Raw genomic sequence first — 13,076 nt, forward strand, 5'->3', positions numbered from 1 at the left:
AGTTACGCATCAACTCGTCTAAGCTCAGGTAAGAACATATCTCAGTATGAAAAAAATGGTGGGCTGTTCCTTTAAAGAGAGAAATATCAAGTTTATAGGGTAAGTGTGCAAAAATGCATTAATGGCAAATACATATTGTATTTAACTATATGCAGCAAAATCATTTGTTTCTCTATTCTGCTTTGTAGCTAAGACAAATAATTTTGATAAGAATTTGAGAATGACTACACCTAATGTTTCGAGATAGCCTGCTATGAGTGTTATATATATTTTATACATATTTTATTTTAATCTTAGTCTTTTCACGAAAATGTTCTTTTTAAATTTAGTCATAATTCTTTTTTTATTTTTTTTTTATTTTTTTATTTAAGGTAGTGCAGACGAACAATACAAAAACAGTAGACAAGTCCACTGACGTGTAATAATAATAATAATCATAAAACAAATTCTATACAACAACAACAAAAAAAAGAGTCATAATTCTCTTCAATTTTAGTCTAGTTTTAGTCGACTAAAATTAAGAGAAATTTAGTCTTAAATGTGTCCTTATTTATTATAATCATATTTAATTGCAGTCCTCTGCTTCATGTTTGTTCTCCACATTAACAAAGTACAGAGCTGTTCCTTTGGCAGTTGAAATAGTCTGAGGCTCGATCAAACTGTCCCTTCTTTTCAATTTTATTTAGTCTTATTTTAGTCAACGAAAATATCTGGACATTTTAGTCACAGTTTTGGTCTCATAAAAAACTTTTAATTTCGTTATAGTCCGATTTGATTTGGCAAAAATATTACTTTAACAAAAATCATGACTAAATTATCGACAAAACTGCATAGTATAACCTATGCATTTCTACCAAAAATAAACACGATATTACATTTCGCACCACGTCCAGCAGGGGGACACCGCGAGCGCAGGAGCCGTGACGGTAGTTTTTCATAGAAGAAGAGCGCACGGGGCGGTCTTGTTTTCATCGATGCCACACGCATCACATCAGCTGTGAAAATGCGCATCGAAAAATGTTATTTTTGCTCGGGACCGGTGTATCCGGGACATGGAGTCATGTTTGTACGAAACGACTGTAAGGTACGATACTTTTGCTGACCATAAACCGATGAATTAACTCCAGAAAACGCCTGTTCTGGTACCGACGTGGTGTTAGCTTGTTAGCCCGTTTTTCACTCACGTGGATAGGACTCGAGTGAGAGGTGTTTGCTTGTGTTGGGATTGTTCTTTCACGTTTACATTGATTTTAGAATGTATTAAGTGTCGTGTTGTAAGTGTGGCATCTGCATTGATATAGAAAGTTTTGCCCTAACATTTTTAACACACTTGATGCATAGTGGCTATATTTATGTCGGGCCTATTCAGCAGCGACACCTAATGGTGCTTTGTATGCACACATGTAAGCGCTTGTGTTATTACCTGGTGATGGGCTAAACATAATGCTGATCTTTGTATTTGTAGTCATTCAGATTTTGTCGATCTAAATGCGTAAAGAACTTCAAAAAGAAGCGTAATCCCAGAAAGACCAGATGGACCAAAGCTTTCAGGAAGTCCGCAGGAAAGGAGCTCACAGTGGTGGGTAGATTCAACGATTTCTTCAATAGTCTTTATTAAAAAACTCAAGATTGCAACGTCACGCATTTTAACTGTTCGGAGACTGCTTCATATAAATATATAAGTGCATTGTTTGTGATTGTGACTGAGGTACACTTATCTTATAGGACAACTGTTTGGAGTTCGAGAAACGCAGAAATACTCCTGTCAAATACAACAGAGAATTATGGGACAAGACGGGTAATTTACTTTTGCTAAAAAAAAAAAAAAAACATTCAGTCGATCTATATTATGAAATAACTACAGTTAATTCATCAGTTGTTTTATTTTTTTCTAAACACAGTTCAAGCAATGAAGAAGGTGGAGGAAATCAAACTGAAACGACAGGCACGATTTATCATGAACAGGTAAATATTTACAGTCCATTGAATCTTTGTAGGTTTGTTGCCTTTTATGTACAATTCCAAACAAATGTGGTATAATTAACCACATTGATTAAGTGTAAAACTTCTGCAGGACAGAGTCAATTATCTGCAAATTGTATGAGGTTATGTAATTAAACAATGGAGCTTGATTCTTTTTCTGATCAATTTCAAAGATTAAAGAAGGGCAAACAGTTGGAGAAGGAAGAGGCCATCAACGAAGTCAAGAAAAACATTCACCTCATCAGAGCACCACATGCAGGTAAGATTTTGTACAATTAACGATTGCTTTGAGATTTAACTGTTGTTAAATACAGTATTTAACTCCTAATTCTTGGTATTTTACAGGAAAGGCCAAACGGATGGAAGAAAAAATGGTGCAGAAGTTACAAGAAGACGTCGACATGGGGGATGAGGATCTTTAAATTGCTGAACGTCTCTTTTAACCAGTTACCTGCCATCCACCACACAGATCTTGCACATATTTTCAGAAACTACTTTCAAATGAGGCATTATAGTCTGTAAACAAAAACTGGACAAAAAAGTAAAAACGAGAACCCCCCCCCCGCAAACTATAAGCAATGAAAACATGAAAATAAAAAACCTCCAAAAACACAACAAACAGGTCAAAAGTGCGACAAAAACATTACTTTTAAATGCAGCAATGACGCGACTCAATAAGTTTAGATCCGTTTCGTAGGTCTTGGCTTTCCAATGAGACGGTACATTTCATCAGGCGGGGGTTAAGTGGTTAAATGCATACAGAGTTGTCCATGTGTTAAACTGTAACATCGGTAAAAGTGACTGATGCAGTTGTGCTGTCTTGTCTGATGATGGGACAGAATAAATATATACATTATTTTATGCTCTTAACTCATGCAGATCTATTGCAATGCAAGGTTTGTTGAATAGCAATGTGCAAAATGTCACTAATGTCACAAAATAAATATCTTACTAAATGCACTTTTTGTGTGTTTTGCTTTCAGGTGTGTCGTATAGTTTTATTAGATATTTGTGTCTTTTTACTATCTGTCAAATTCAGAATTATTTATTCGTTGTTAAATCTATCAAGAGAAGCCTTTTCCTTCAAGGCCCTCTAATGAAAGAGAAAGCCACTGAATTTAAATGTTAGCTGTGTTCTATAACATGTTATACTGTTCCAATTCTTCACAAGTTGCACTGTCACTTTCATAGAAATGCTAGAATACTCGCCTGCAAGTTCATGAAACTGAAACAAACGTATGATTAGATGTGTGTTTTTGTTCGCCTCTAATGTCTTGAGTTTACAATATACTTAAAGTGATCTGTAAGTTTGCAAAGTGAGGAGAGATGGAGTGAAATTCCAAAGTAAACAATCATATTCCTCCCCTGTAACCACAAACATGGCAAAATGAGGAGAGCAGGAACTGAATATTCCAAAGTAAACTATCAAGCTCCTCCCCATCCCTCCTGATTGGACCTGACAGGATGGAGCACAGGAAGAGCTTGTCTCATTGGTCAACGCAGGAGGATACTAGACTGATAAGTTGCTGAGATCCCGGAAAGGAGGGACTTTATGAAAATAATGGACATATATACTTACTTTACACCAAAATGTAAGACCAGGTGGTTGATTTGCCACATTTTTATAAAATTTGTAAAACATTTACACTTCTGGAGGACAATACAGAACACTACTAGAAGATTATAGTGCCCTTACGTTTTCGTTGAGATATTGATCGAAGTGCATTGCAGTCTGCCTATGCATTAAAATGGATGGCTTACTGCGATAATATGAATGAATAAATGATGATAATTGGCCAACAGCCTCCCGGTCATAAGCTGCAGGGTGCTGCTCTGTGATCGACTGCGCGGCCTGTTGCGGGAGCGCCGCTCGTGCTCAGTGCTCTTCACCCATAGGCTCCTCGCCCGCCGCTTCCAGTGCTGCCGCTGTCAGAGCTATCAACCCCGAGGAAGACGAGCACCAGGACCGACACATTAAGCACCAGAGCGGGGCAGCAAATACAGCCATGTCCGGGGAGGAAGAGTCAATGAGCGTAGAGGAGCAGCAGGTAAGAGTACAATGCACAATCTTGGCTTTTTCTCGTTGGCAGATTGTTGTTAGCAACTAATCCGCCAAACAACGACGCTACCGCCAACTAATTAGCTTTAGCTCATTAGCCACCATTGTTTGTGGAAATTCACGTCATGTTTTGCATTGTATTGGTCACCTGGAAGAAACCAATTGGCAGTTTTGAAGTGTTCACTTATTCTTATGTCGTTGTTTTTACATTTCAGACATGATATTTGAAATGTAAAGGTATAAAACGCTATCTAATTGAAACGTGTTGGTGTTGGCTTTCGCTTATCTGGTAGTAGCAAGTACGCCTGCGCACTAGCTTATGACAAATAATCTTTTTATGGCCCCTGTGTTAATCTGATGTTTAAACGTCTTCGAGTGCGTGACATTTCCATTGTGTTAAATCGACAGGAAGTCCACGACACAGTGGTCAGTCCAGAGAAGGTGGAGGAGGCAAAACTGAAAGCCAGGTATCCCGGCCTCGGAGCCAAGCCGGGTGGATCAGATTTCCTCAGGAAGCGACTTCAGAAAGGGGTGAGCCCAGTCTCCTTATGAATCTGTTTGTCAAGATAACGAGGCTGAGTGATGTTGTTTCTTTTCATACAGCCAAAGTACTTCGACTCAGGTGATTACAACATGGCAAAGGCAAAAATGAAGAAGTCGCTACCATTGGCCCCAGTGGAGAAGACCGAGATCACTGGAGGCCACATTCCCACACCTCAGGACCTGCCTCAGAGAAAGACTGTTTTAGCAAGCAAACTGGCTGGCTAAAGCTTTTATGACACCATTATTGTGTTACCATTCCACCTCCCATGTTAAATCTAATGCAGTTTACATGTTTTGTGTTTTCACTTATGTACGTAATATCTGGGAACAAATGCACAGTCAAATAGGCTACACGATGAAAAATGGGCAACTTATTCCTAAACATTGCCATGTTAATGAAAATCCTCAAGTAAGAGGTTGATTGCTGAAACACTTGAAACATGCATGGGGGGGAAAGTAGTTTTGGTAGATTTTTGCTTTTAAATTTGCGTGCCTCTAAAACTTGGATGTAGTGCATGATCGCGAAGGATTTCTGAAAAATTCACAACGCACTCCTGTTTGTTTTCTTTGTGTTCATGTTTGTTCTGCATTTTGACACAGTACTGCAGGTAAAAGTAGTCAAAACACTTTGTAGCCAGTTGTACTTCAATTAGTACCAACTATTGCTGCTCATTCAGACCTCTAAATGGCCTTAAAATTACAAACTCTTGTTGTCCTTAAGCAATATTTGCTCCTTCATCTTGGTTGTGATTCTTGCCTGAAATGTCTGTTTGACTGGAATCATTTAGGATTTTATGGAAGAAACTCATGTCTGGAGTGTGCATGTGCAGTTAACTGTGCCATTTTTGTAAATAAAATAGTTTTGCATAATATCTTATATAGCTGTCATTGGCTTTTTTTTTTATATGGTCTTCTAACTTGAATATTAATGCACCACAAAATGACACTAATCTATGAGAAATCAAAAGATTGTTTCATTGTAAGACCAGTTTATTTTTCTAATTTAATTTAAACCGTGTGGGGCACTGTTGCCTACTTACATTCTGACAGTGGAAGTGGGTAAACGTATATTGGGCATCCCAAACACATCCAATATGCTACTTACTGACATATTCAAAAGATCAGTGCTGTGGACAAATTTGCATAACACACAATATTAAGTGGTTACTTTGTTTCTATCCCAAACGAATTCTAAATATGTACTACATTGAGAATTACATATTCTGAAATTTTACTTGTCACAAAAAAAGGTTTTGCTTTGGTCTTTTTAAAACATTTTTATTAAGGTTATCTCTTCTGTCTCGCTGCTATGTGCACTTGGGTCCCAGTGAGAGACAGAGGCCCCCCCTGAGGAGGATTTTGGCCTGGTTTGGCGCGTCCCAGGGTGCAACTGCGTCCCTTTTTGTTGTCAGGTTTTGGTAGGCTGTGTCCACTGACTGTCATGGTTTCTTGATGCTGCCGGAGCTGCTGGATTTTGAGGTGGAGTTGGATGTTTTCATGGCGCAGGGCATCTCTGCGCCTCCTCAGAGCCTCACGTTGTAGAAGAGCAGAATTCTGACGCTGACTGAAAATCTTTAGTTCAGGAAACTTCCAGGGCTGATGGAACAGAGACGACCAATACTTTACTTTCATTGCACCAACAGACTAAATCTTGAAAATGTATATATTTTCATTATAATGACATTTATGTTGTTCTTACTAAGCTTGACAAGCTTCTCAAAGCACTACACAAGTCATTATTCATTCCCTTCATATACAGTGGTGGTAAGCTATGTGTGTGTGGTTACAGCTGCCCTCTTATACTGTAGAGGCGCGAAAGCAAGGCAGCCAATCTGCACCACCTGCTCAACAAAAGATAAGTGAAGTGTTGTGCCCAAGGACACAACAACAGTCTGCACCAGCTGAATCACCGACCTTTGGATTCGTGGACAAATACTCTAATCAGCGGAGCCCCTGTCACTATAAATATCAATCAAATCTAGGCGACCAAATCTCTAGTAAATTTAGATGGCATTGCTTTTAGATGGCATTGCTTTTAGTTTAGATCTTTTAGAGCAGTGGTTTTGAACTGGTGCGTTATAGCTTCATGGTCAATGCTTAAACAGAACTTAGATCACAGTAGCGCAGCGGTTAGCGCTCTCACTTCACAGCGAGGAGGTCCAGGGTTCGATTCCCATCTGTGTGGAGTGTGCATGTTCTCCCCGTGTCTGCGTAGGTTTCCTCCGGGTACTCCGGTTTCCCCTACCACTAAAAACATGTACAATAGGCCAGGATGAATAATGGTGGTGGTCAGGGGGACCATTGGCGCAGACATGTGCAGTCGCGACAGCGCTTCTGTCAGTCTCCCCCAGGGGAAACTGAAGCTGCAAACATAGCTTACCACCACCGAGTATGGAGTGAATGTACAATTGTCTCATGTAAAGCGCTTTGTGACTATGTCTGTGAAAGGCGCTATATAAATATATATCTTCTTCAAATTCATTTTTTTTTTCACGACTTGTGAAATAGAAAAATTAAAAGTGCGATTCTGCTACAATTTTAGCTGATCTGTAGTCTTCCACAGTTCACCTAAATGCAGGAGCACCACCCAGATTCCTGGTTTGCTGAGTTTTTGGTCACACACTTGCAGACACCTACGCAACAGTCCTCGTTCAGAAGAATCAGTTGGCCAGTGCAGGACGCCACGCTCTGAAACAGGGACAAACCCCAGGAGGCGCTGCACCGTTTCAGAGGATCAGAGGAGACAGAGGGCAGCCAGGTTTCTTCTGAGTGCTACAGTTTCCCCGACCTCCAAAGTCAGGTTGACACACACTCAGCTGCAGCAGCTCAGGACTGACACCTGAACACTATTTCGTTGTACGCTTGTGCAATGACAATAAAGCACTTACTTACTTACCAAATGTTCTACTGATTGCAAAAAGGCTTTGCAGCATTAAACCATAGCCAAAACATATCACCACAGATAGACCCACATGTTTTGGCTACAGCTTTCAAAATTACCAGCTTCTTTCTGAGTGGACTTTTCTGTAGGAATAGTACAGTAAGCAGTACCTCTGGTTCTTCGTCCTCCTCTGCCAGGTCATTGTCAGGTGGAGTTTCCAGCTGCTCAGGGATCAGCAGCTTGTCTTCCAACTTCTTACAGAGTTTAGCAAGACGTAATATTCTGTCACCCTGAAACATGTATGTTTTTTTTTGGGTGATTTGTACAAATGTGTATACTGATATATACAATGTGTTCAAAAAGTTTGACCTCTATAATAACATTTTATTATGTGTTTTATGTCTTACCGTGTTGACAACACTCAGTAGCTTCTTTGCGGCTTTGTCGCTGTTGACAGTGAGCGCTGTGAGGCGCTTTCTCCACTGGCTCTGTCCAAACTCCATCTTTGTACGGAGTGTTTTGATGCCCTCAGTGGTGGCAGTCAGCTGTTCTTCAAGTTTTGACAGACCATTATCGCCTAAACTGAGCGACAATTGCAGGTCAAACCACTTTGCCTGGAAGAAAGAGGGAGAAAATATAGAACTTATGTACAGTTGAATATTTTAACATGGCACAGCATCAGGATTAGTCATTTTTATTACTACTATTGATTGAGCTAAGAAGATAAAATATATTAAAAGAAATGTGGTTATTGCTTTTCAAATAATAAAATATACAGATTTAGAACTTTAACTCCTCACAATTTGTTGTTTTCCTCACCTGAAGACTCTGCAGCTCTGCGTTGGTTTGCTGTATGGACTTGGTGTACTCTTCATTTTCCTTGATGAGGGACTCAAGCTCTTGACGCCTGGCACTGTGCTCCTGCATCAGCTGCTGGTGCTCCCTGCGCCTCTCCTCCGGGATCTTCTCCAATTTGCTTACCTATGACAGACAAAGTAATGTAATACTGTGACGAGCCGCCAGATGGTGCTAAGTGTAAAGACTGCCATAATTGGTTTAATGCATGGGTTTCGCAGAAATATATCAAATTTAAAAGTTACCAGATCAGCTTACCTTGTCCAAGAAAAGATTTTCATAGAAATCCATGACCTGTCTGTACACGGCAGTGATCTCACTCATCATCTTGTCATATTTGTGCTGCATCAATAAAGAGTTGTCCTCTATATCCGTGTGCTGTTGTTGGATTTCTGTTGAAATTTGCTCCCTGGAACATTTTCCATTCATTCATTTAGTCACTAATTTGTGGCAGTAGAATCTCAAATAATTAGGACTGCATGGACAAAAAACGATGTAGTATATATTCACAGTGACAGACAGCAAGGGGGTGATGGGGTAACAGAACAAACCAATACAGTCAGTAATCAAATAACAACACTTAAGAGTACGCCTTCAATACTTCAGTCAGTCTGTAAAGTAGTAGTAGTAGTAGTAGTAGTAGTAGTAGTTTTATGGTATTTTCTGGTGATGCACAGAAAGCACAGCAAAGGATGTTTACCTTTTGGATGTGTATTGGTTTTTGATTTTCTCCAAGGTGCTCTCCCATCTCTGCTCCAAGTAGTCCATACGTTTCTTCTGCAGCTCCAGCAGTTTATTGATCTGGTTCTGGTGAGTGCGGTGCAGCTGGGCCGCCTGACTCTCTGCCTCTTTAACATTGGCCTCTAGGTTCTAAACGAAGAAATATGAATTTTGCTTCATAACACGTTGGACAGTGTGTAATTTTACACCTTAACTTTCATGTACCGTGTGACCATCACCACCACACATATTTCCCTCTATGTACATTTTCTAATTAGGTGTAGGCTTGTTGCAGTGCCAATATTAGCCATTCTTTCATGCAAAAAGGTTTTACAAGAGATTCCTCGCACCATATCATAGCTTTGCAACTAATTTCCATGTAGCCAATATAACCATAGTGAAGGAATAAATTTGCAATTATGCTGGTTTGGCCTGTACCTCCATAATGCTGTCCTGGCCATCCAGCTGCCTCTCAAAGGTCTGGTGTAACACGTCGATGTCCTTCTTGATCTCTGTGGATTTACTCTGTCGGAGAATAGATCTCCAGCCATCATTCAGCTTCTGCAGATTCAGCGCTGTGTTTCTCTCATCGTCCTGGAGCTTGTCCTGGAAAACAACATTCAGAGGGCTAATATTGTGTCTTTATAAAATTATGTTACTGAAGCACTCACAGGAAGCCCACTGGGAAAACACAGAAACTCCACACAGAAAGGCCTACATGATCTGAGAATAAAACTTAAGAATCTGCCTGCGGCCTGAGGCAAAAGCTTAAGACTTTATTGATCTCAAAATGGAGAAATGTACTTTGTTACAGCAGCTCTTAAGAACACACGGGGTAAATGTGCAGGATAAAGGTATCTTTATGGATAATGAATAAAAAATATCAAATAAGGAAGCAAAAAACAGAAACCAAACGAGAACAAAATATGATTGATGATTATAGTTTAAAGTACAGTTTAAGTGCAGGTGATTGTGGCTAACAAAGATGCAGGATACTGTACATGACTTTGCCTATAGAGGTTATTGTGCATCAATTACTATGCAGTCTTGTAGTGTAATCATCTGACATTTCATTTTATTCTACTGTAGCCACTATAATATCACAATGCCCATCTTGAAACAAAAGGAAACAGGACATAAAAAGCCATTATTGTGTATTGTGTTTCTTAAATGAAGCACTATATTGAAAACAGCAGCAGTAGTAGTAGTGGTAGTGGTGAATTACCCTGAGGAAGTGGGTGAGTATCTCCTCTTTCTTGCGGGACAGCTCTGCCTCAGCCTGAGCCTTGTGCTGCAGGTACAGAGGTCTGTCCTCCTCTGACCTCACCACCTTATTGCCTTTGCTCTTCCGCTCTCTGGGCATCGCTGATCCTGTTGACAGGCTTTCTGCAAAACCATATATATATATATATATAGATCAGATCAGGATTATGCTCTTTAAAGACTGCAGATGTTATTGACAAGTGTTGGCCTATTCAGATATGTCTAAATGTGTATGTTGTTACTGAGAAAGGGTAAGATTTCATTATTGTCCAACCAAACGGATTGATGGTGTGTGTGTTATTTTTTTAATGAGCAAAAGTAATCTACAGTATAAAGGGCCTTTGCTCATTTCATTTTCCTGCAAGTCAACAATTACCTACATTTTTAAATAATTATGCCTTGACGTCAGCTCTAATTTTACTAATTTTACAGTAACTTACAAAAAGCACGGTGAAAAATAGTATTGTCATTAGTTTACCTGATACTGCCGCTCGTGCTAATGTTTTAGGTCTCTCCTGGGTTCTGTTGTTAGTCTCTGTGGAAACGACGTATTTGACGTCTCCCTTTGAAGTTGTGCAGTACATGAGCGACCTCTAGGGGCCTGCAACAAAATGCACATTCTGGTACACTATCTCACAAACCTCAGCCAAAAACGTTCTAGTATGACAAAAGAATATCTTCACATGTTGTTTAGTCTAACTCGGGCTGCTTTGGTCCAGCTCAAGTGGGCTCCTGCTCAACGCTCCAGTGATGCTCGGTGTTTTTGCCAGATACTTCATACTGATATGATCAAGCTGTTAGGGATTTTAAAAAGTCTGACAAATAATAAAAAGGCACTACAAATGTTTTTGCCATATCATATGGATGAAATGTAGTTTCACTTGTTTAGCTTATTACCCAAACCTTAAAGGTGCATTACGCAAGAATGGAAAAAAATATATTTGTGCATATATGACCTTGTAGTGACCCAGCAGCTGTTTGAGTGGTCAGCACGACGCCTTTACTTTAGATCATGGTGGTCTTTACAATGTTCCAGGATCAATTGTTTGTTTTCTGGTGAGAGCGTCCATCAGCAGTGAAAACCTTCCAAACAATTGATTATGGAGAGTCCTAGAGACCACTGTGATGGACAGTAAAGGTGCCATGCTGACCACTCATGCAGCCGCTGGGTCACTACAATGTCAAATGTGCACAAAAATCTACTTTTTTTTCCACATAAAAAGTCGCTTAATGCACCTTTAATAACAAATGTCAATTACTTACAGAAAGGCTTCAACTGTGGAACAAAAATATTAATAGCCATTTGTTTTGTATCCAAGTCCCCATAAAACTATTTTGTCAGCTTCTCAGGTATGTTTGATTAGGAACTGTGTGTTGAGTTAGTGTGAAAGTTTCATCCGCATTCCCTGCAGTTATTGTCCACTCATTAGTGGTCTCTAACAGTGGTCGACTCTGCATAGGCAAAGGCCCCAGAGGGCCCTTTACTGATTAACAGAGATGTAGTGTGACAAGCTTTGTTCGGCTTCAAGGGAACGGTACCAAACCCCCAACGTGTGTCTCTTTTCATCAACAGAAAAGGGTTCAACTTTTGAAGGTCAAAACATTTTGATACTATTAGGTAAGACTTTTATTTGCGACAATAAGAAAATGTTTACAGTTTGTTGCTTCTTTATCGCAATCTGCTGCAATGTTGTTTATATATTGCTTAATAAACAGAATAGGCTGCAGATGAGGGTACTTTGGTGATAAACCAAACAGCTCTGTTGTTACTGGTGACAACTTTGTAAACTACCAGGACAGGTTCACATCACAACTGAAGAAAAGAATGCACAGAACTTTTATTTGAACAACCACAATCCCCAATAAAAGGAGATATAAGAAAGACTGAGCGGTGCATGGCACTCAATACTAAAACAGCATCCAACAGGTGTTCAGTACGAATCAATCTAATGGGACGTAACTCAAAATGAAATCAAAAAGTTCTGATAGGGCTTACTGGACTGTATTGGATCCTTGGATATTTTTCATGGCACAAATATTAAAACACCCACACACAGTGTACCTAAACATTACATAAACATGGCAGAGTTTACTCAGTCTATCAGTGAGATTAGCCTTATCTCAGACTAATGTTTACGATGCACTCACTGTTTTATTGCTGTAGTGCAGACGTAATTGTCAGCTCTTCGGTCTCTCCCCTGTGATGTGGGTCTGTGGCGCAGGAGACATATGGCTTTGATTAACACGATCATTTCACCTCTCTCTGTCACTGTGCCCAGAGCCGGTAGACTGATCGAATTTGCAGAAGGCTCACGTGGGTACGAAATGTTTATAATACAGTCTAGCAATTATTCAACGGTGCCAATTTCGGTGAGCCTGATGTATGTGTGTGTCTGTGCACGTGTGACTGTGTGGCAACTCCTGCACTGTCCCATGACAAAGAAATAATAAATATCAATGCTTCTGGCTATATTTCACATCAATATTTGGTATTTTCCAGCGGTGAGTCTTTGGGTTGGATCTGTGGTTCTTGAATTTTTCACACAAACCACCACCTCATTGAATTTGCATCTGACCACCAGGATAGATTCTAGAGTCTAAAAAGGGTCTAAGATTGGCCTAATTTATCCTTGAACTGAATGCAAAATATATCTAAACCAGAAAAAGCACTCAGCTTCAATGTGCTATTAAATCAAACATTACATTATCTCGAATTAACTCTAAAATTGAAGTAGTGCCACCGGAAGAAGCCACCAGTGGTTCACAACTGTT

The 13,076-nt window shown here is 39.7% G+C and overlaps 4 protein-coding genes across 4 annotated transcripts in view; 2 read left to right on the top strand and 2 right to left on the bottom strand.

Annotated features, from left to right (window-relative positions):
- The window catches only part of LOC306971319 (cingulin-like protein 1), a gene marked incomplete at its 3' end in the record, with an annotated part of 137,063 nt that overhangs the window by 73,351 nt on the left and 50,636 nt on the right, over window positions 1–13,076 (bottom strand). The window lies entirely within an intron of this gene.
- Window positions 932–2,522, top strand: rsl24d1 (ribosomal L24 domain containing 1). Its single transcript, XM_079567541.1, has 6 exons — window positions 932–1,084; window positions 1,466–1,579; window positions 1,726–1,798; window positions 1,902–1,965; window positions 2,157–2,242; window positions 2,329–2,522. Exons 1-6 carry the CDS (start codon window positions 1,004–1,006, stop codon window positions 2,403–2,405), a joined length of 495 nt encoding a protein of 164 aa, XP_079423667.1. The 5' UTR covers window positions 932–1,003; the 3' UTR covers window positions 2,406–2,522.
- Window positions 3,869–5,035, top strand: LOC306971477 (cAMP-regulated phosphoprotein 19-like). The gene is made up of 3 exons (XM_079567761.1): window positions 3,869–4,031; window positions 4,451–4,573; window positions 4,646–5,035. The coding sequence occupies exons 1-3, from the start codon at window positions 3,990–3,992 to the stop codon at window positions 4,808–4,810; spliced, it is 330 nt and encodes a 109-aa protein (XP_079423887.1). The 5' UTR covers window positions 3,869–3,989; the 3' UTR covers window positions 4,811–5,035.
- Window positions 5,873–10,424, bottom strand: drc2 (dynein regulatory complex subunit 2; the record flags this gene model as incomplete). The annotated part of the gene is made up of 8 exons (XM_079567861.1): window positions 10,267–10,424; window positions 9,480–9,647; window positions 9,022–9,191; window positions 8,580–8,730; window positions 8,286–8,447; window positions 7,874–8,080; window positions 7,637–7,756; window positions 5,873–6,181 (listed from the first exon to the last, which is right to left on the bottom strand). The coding sequence occupies exons 1-8, from the start codon at window positions 10,402–10,404 to the stop codon at window positions 5,873–5,875; spliced, it is 1,425 nt and encodes a 474-aa protein (XP_079423987.1). The 5' UTR covers window positions 10,405–10,424.

Source organism: Gobius niger, assembly GCF_951799975.1.
Source record: "Gobius niger genome assembly, chromosome: 12".
NCBI lineage: Eukaryota > Metazoa > Chordata > Actinopteri > Gobiiformes > Gobiidae > Gobius > Gobius niger.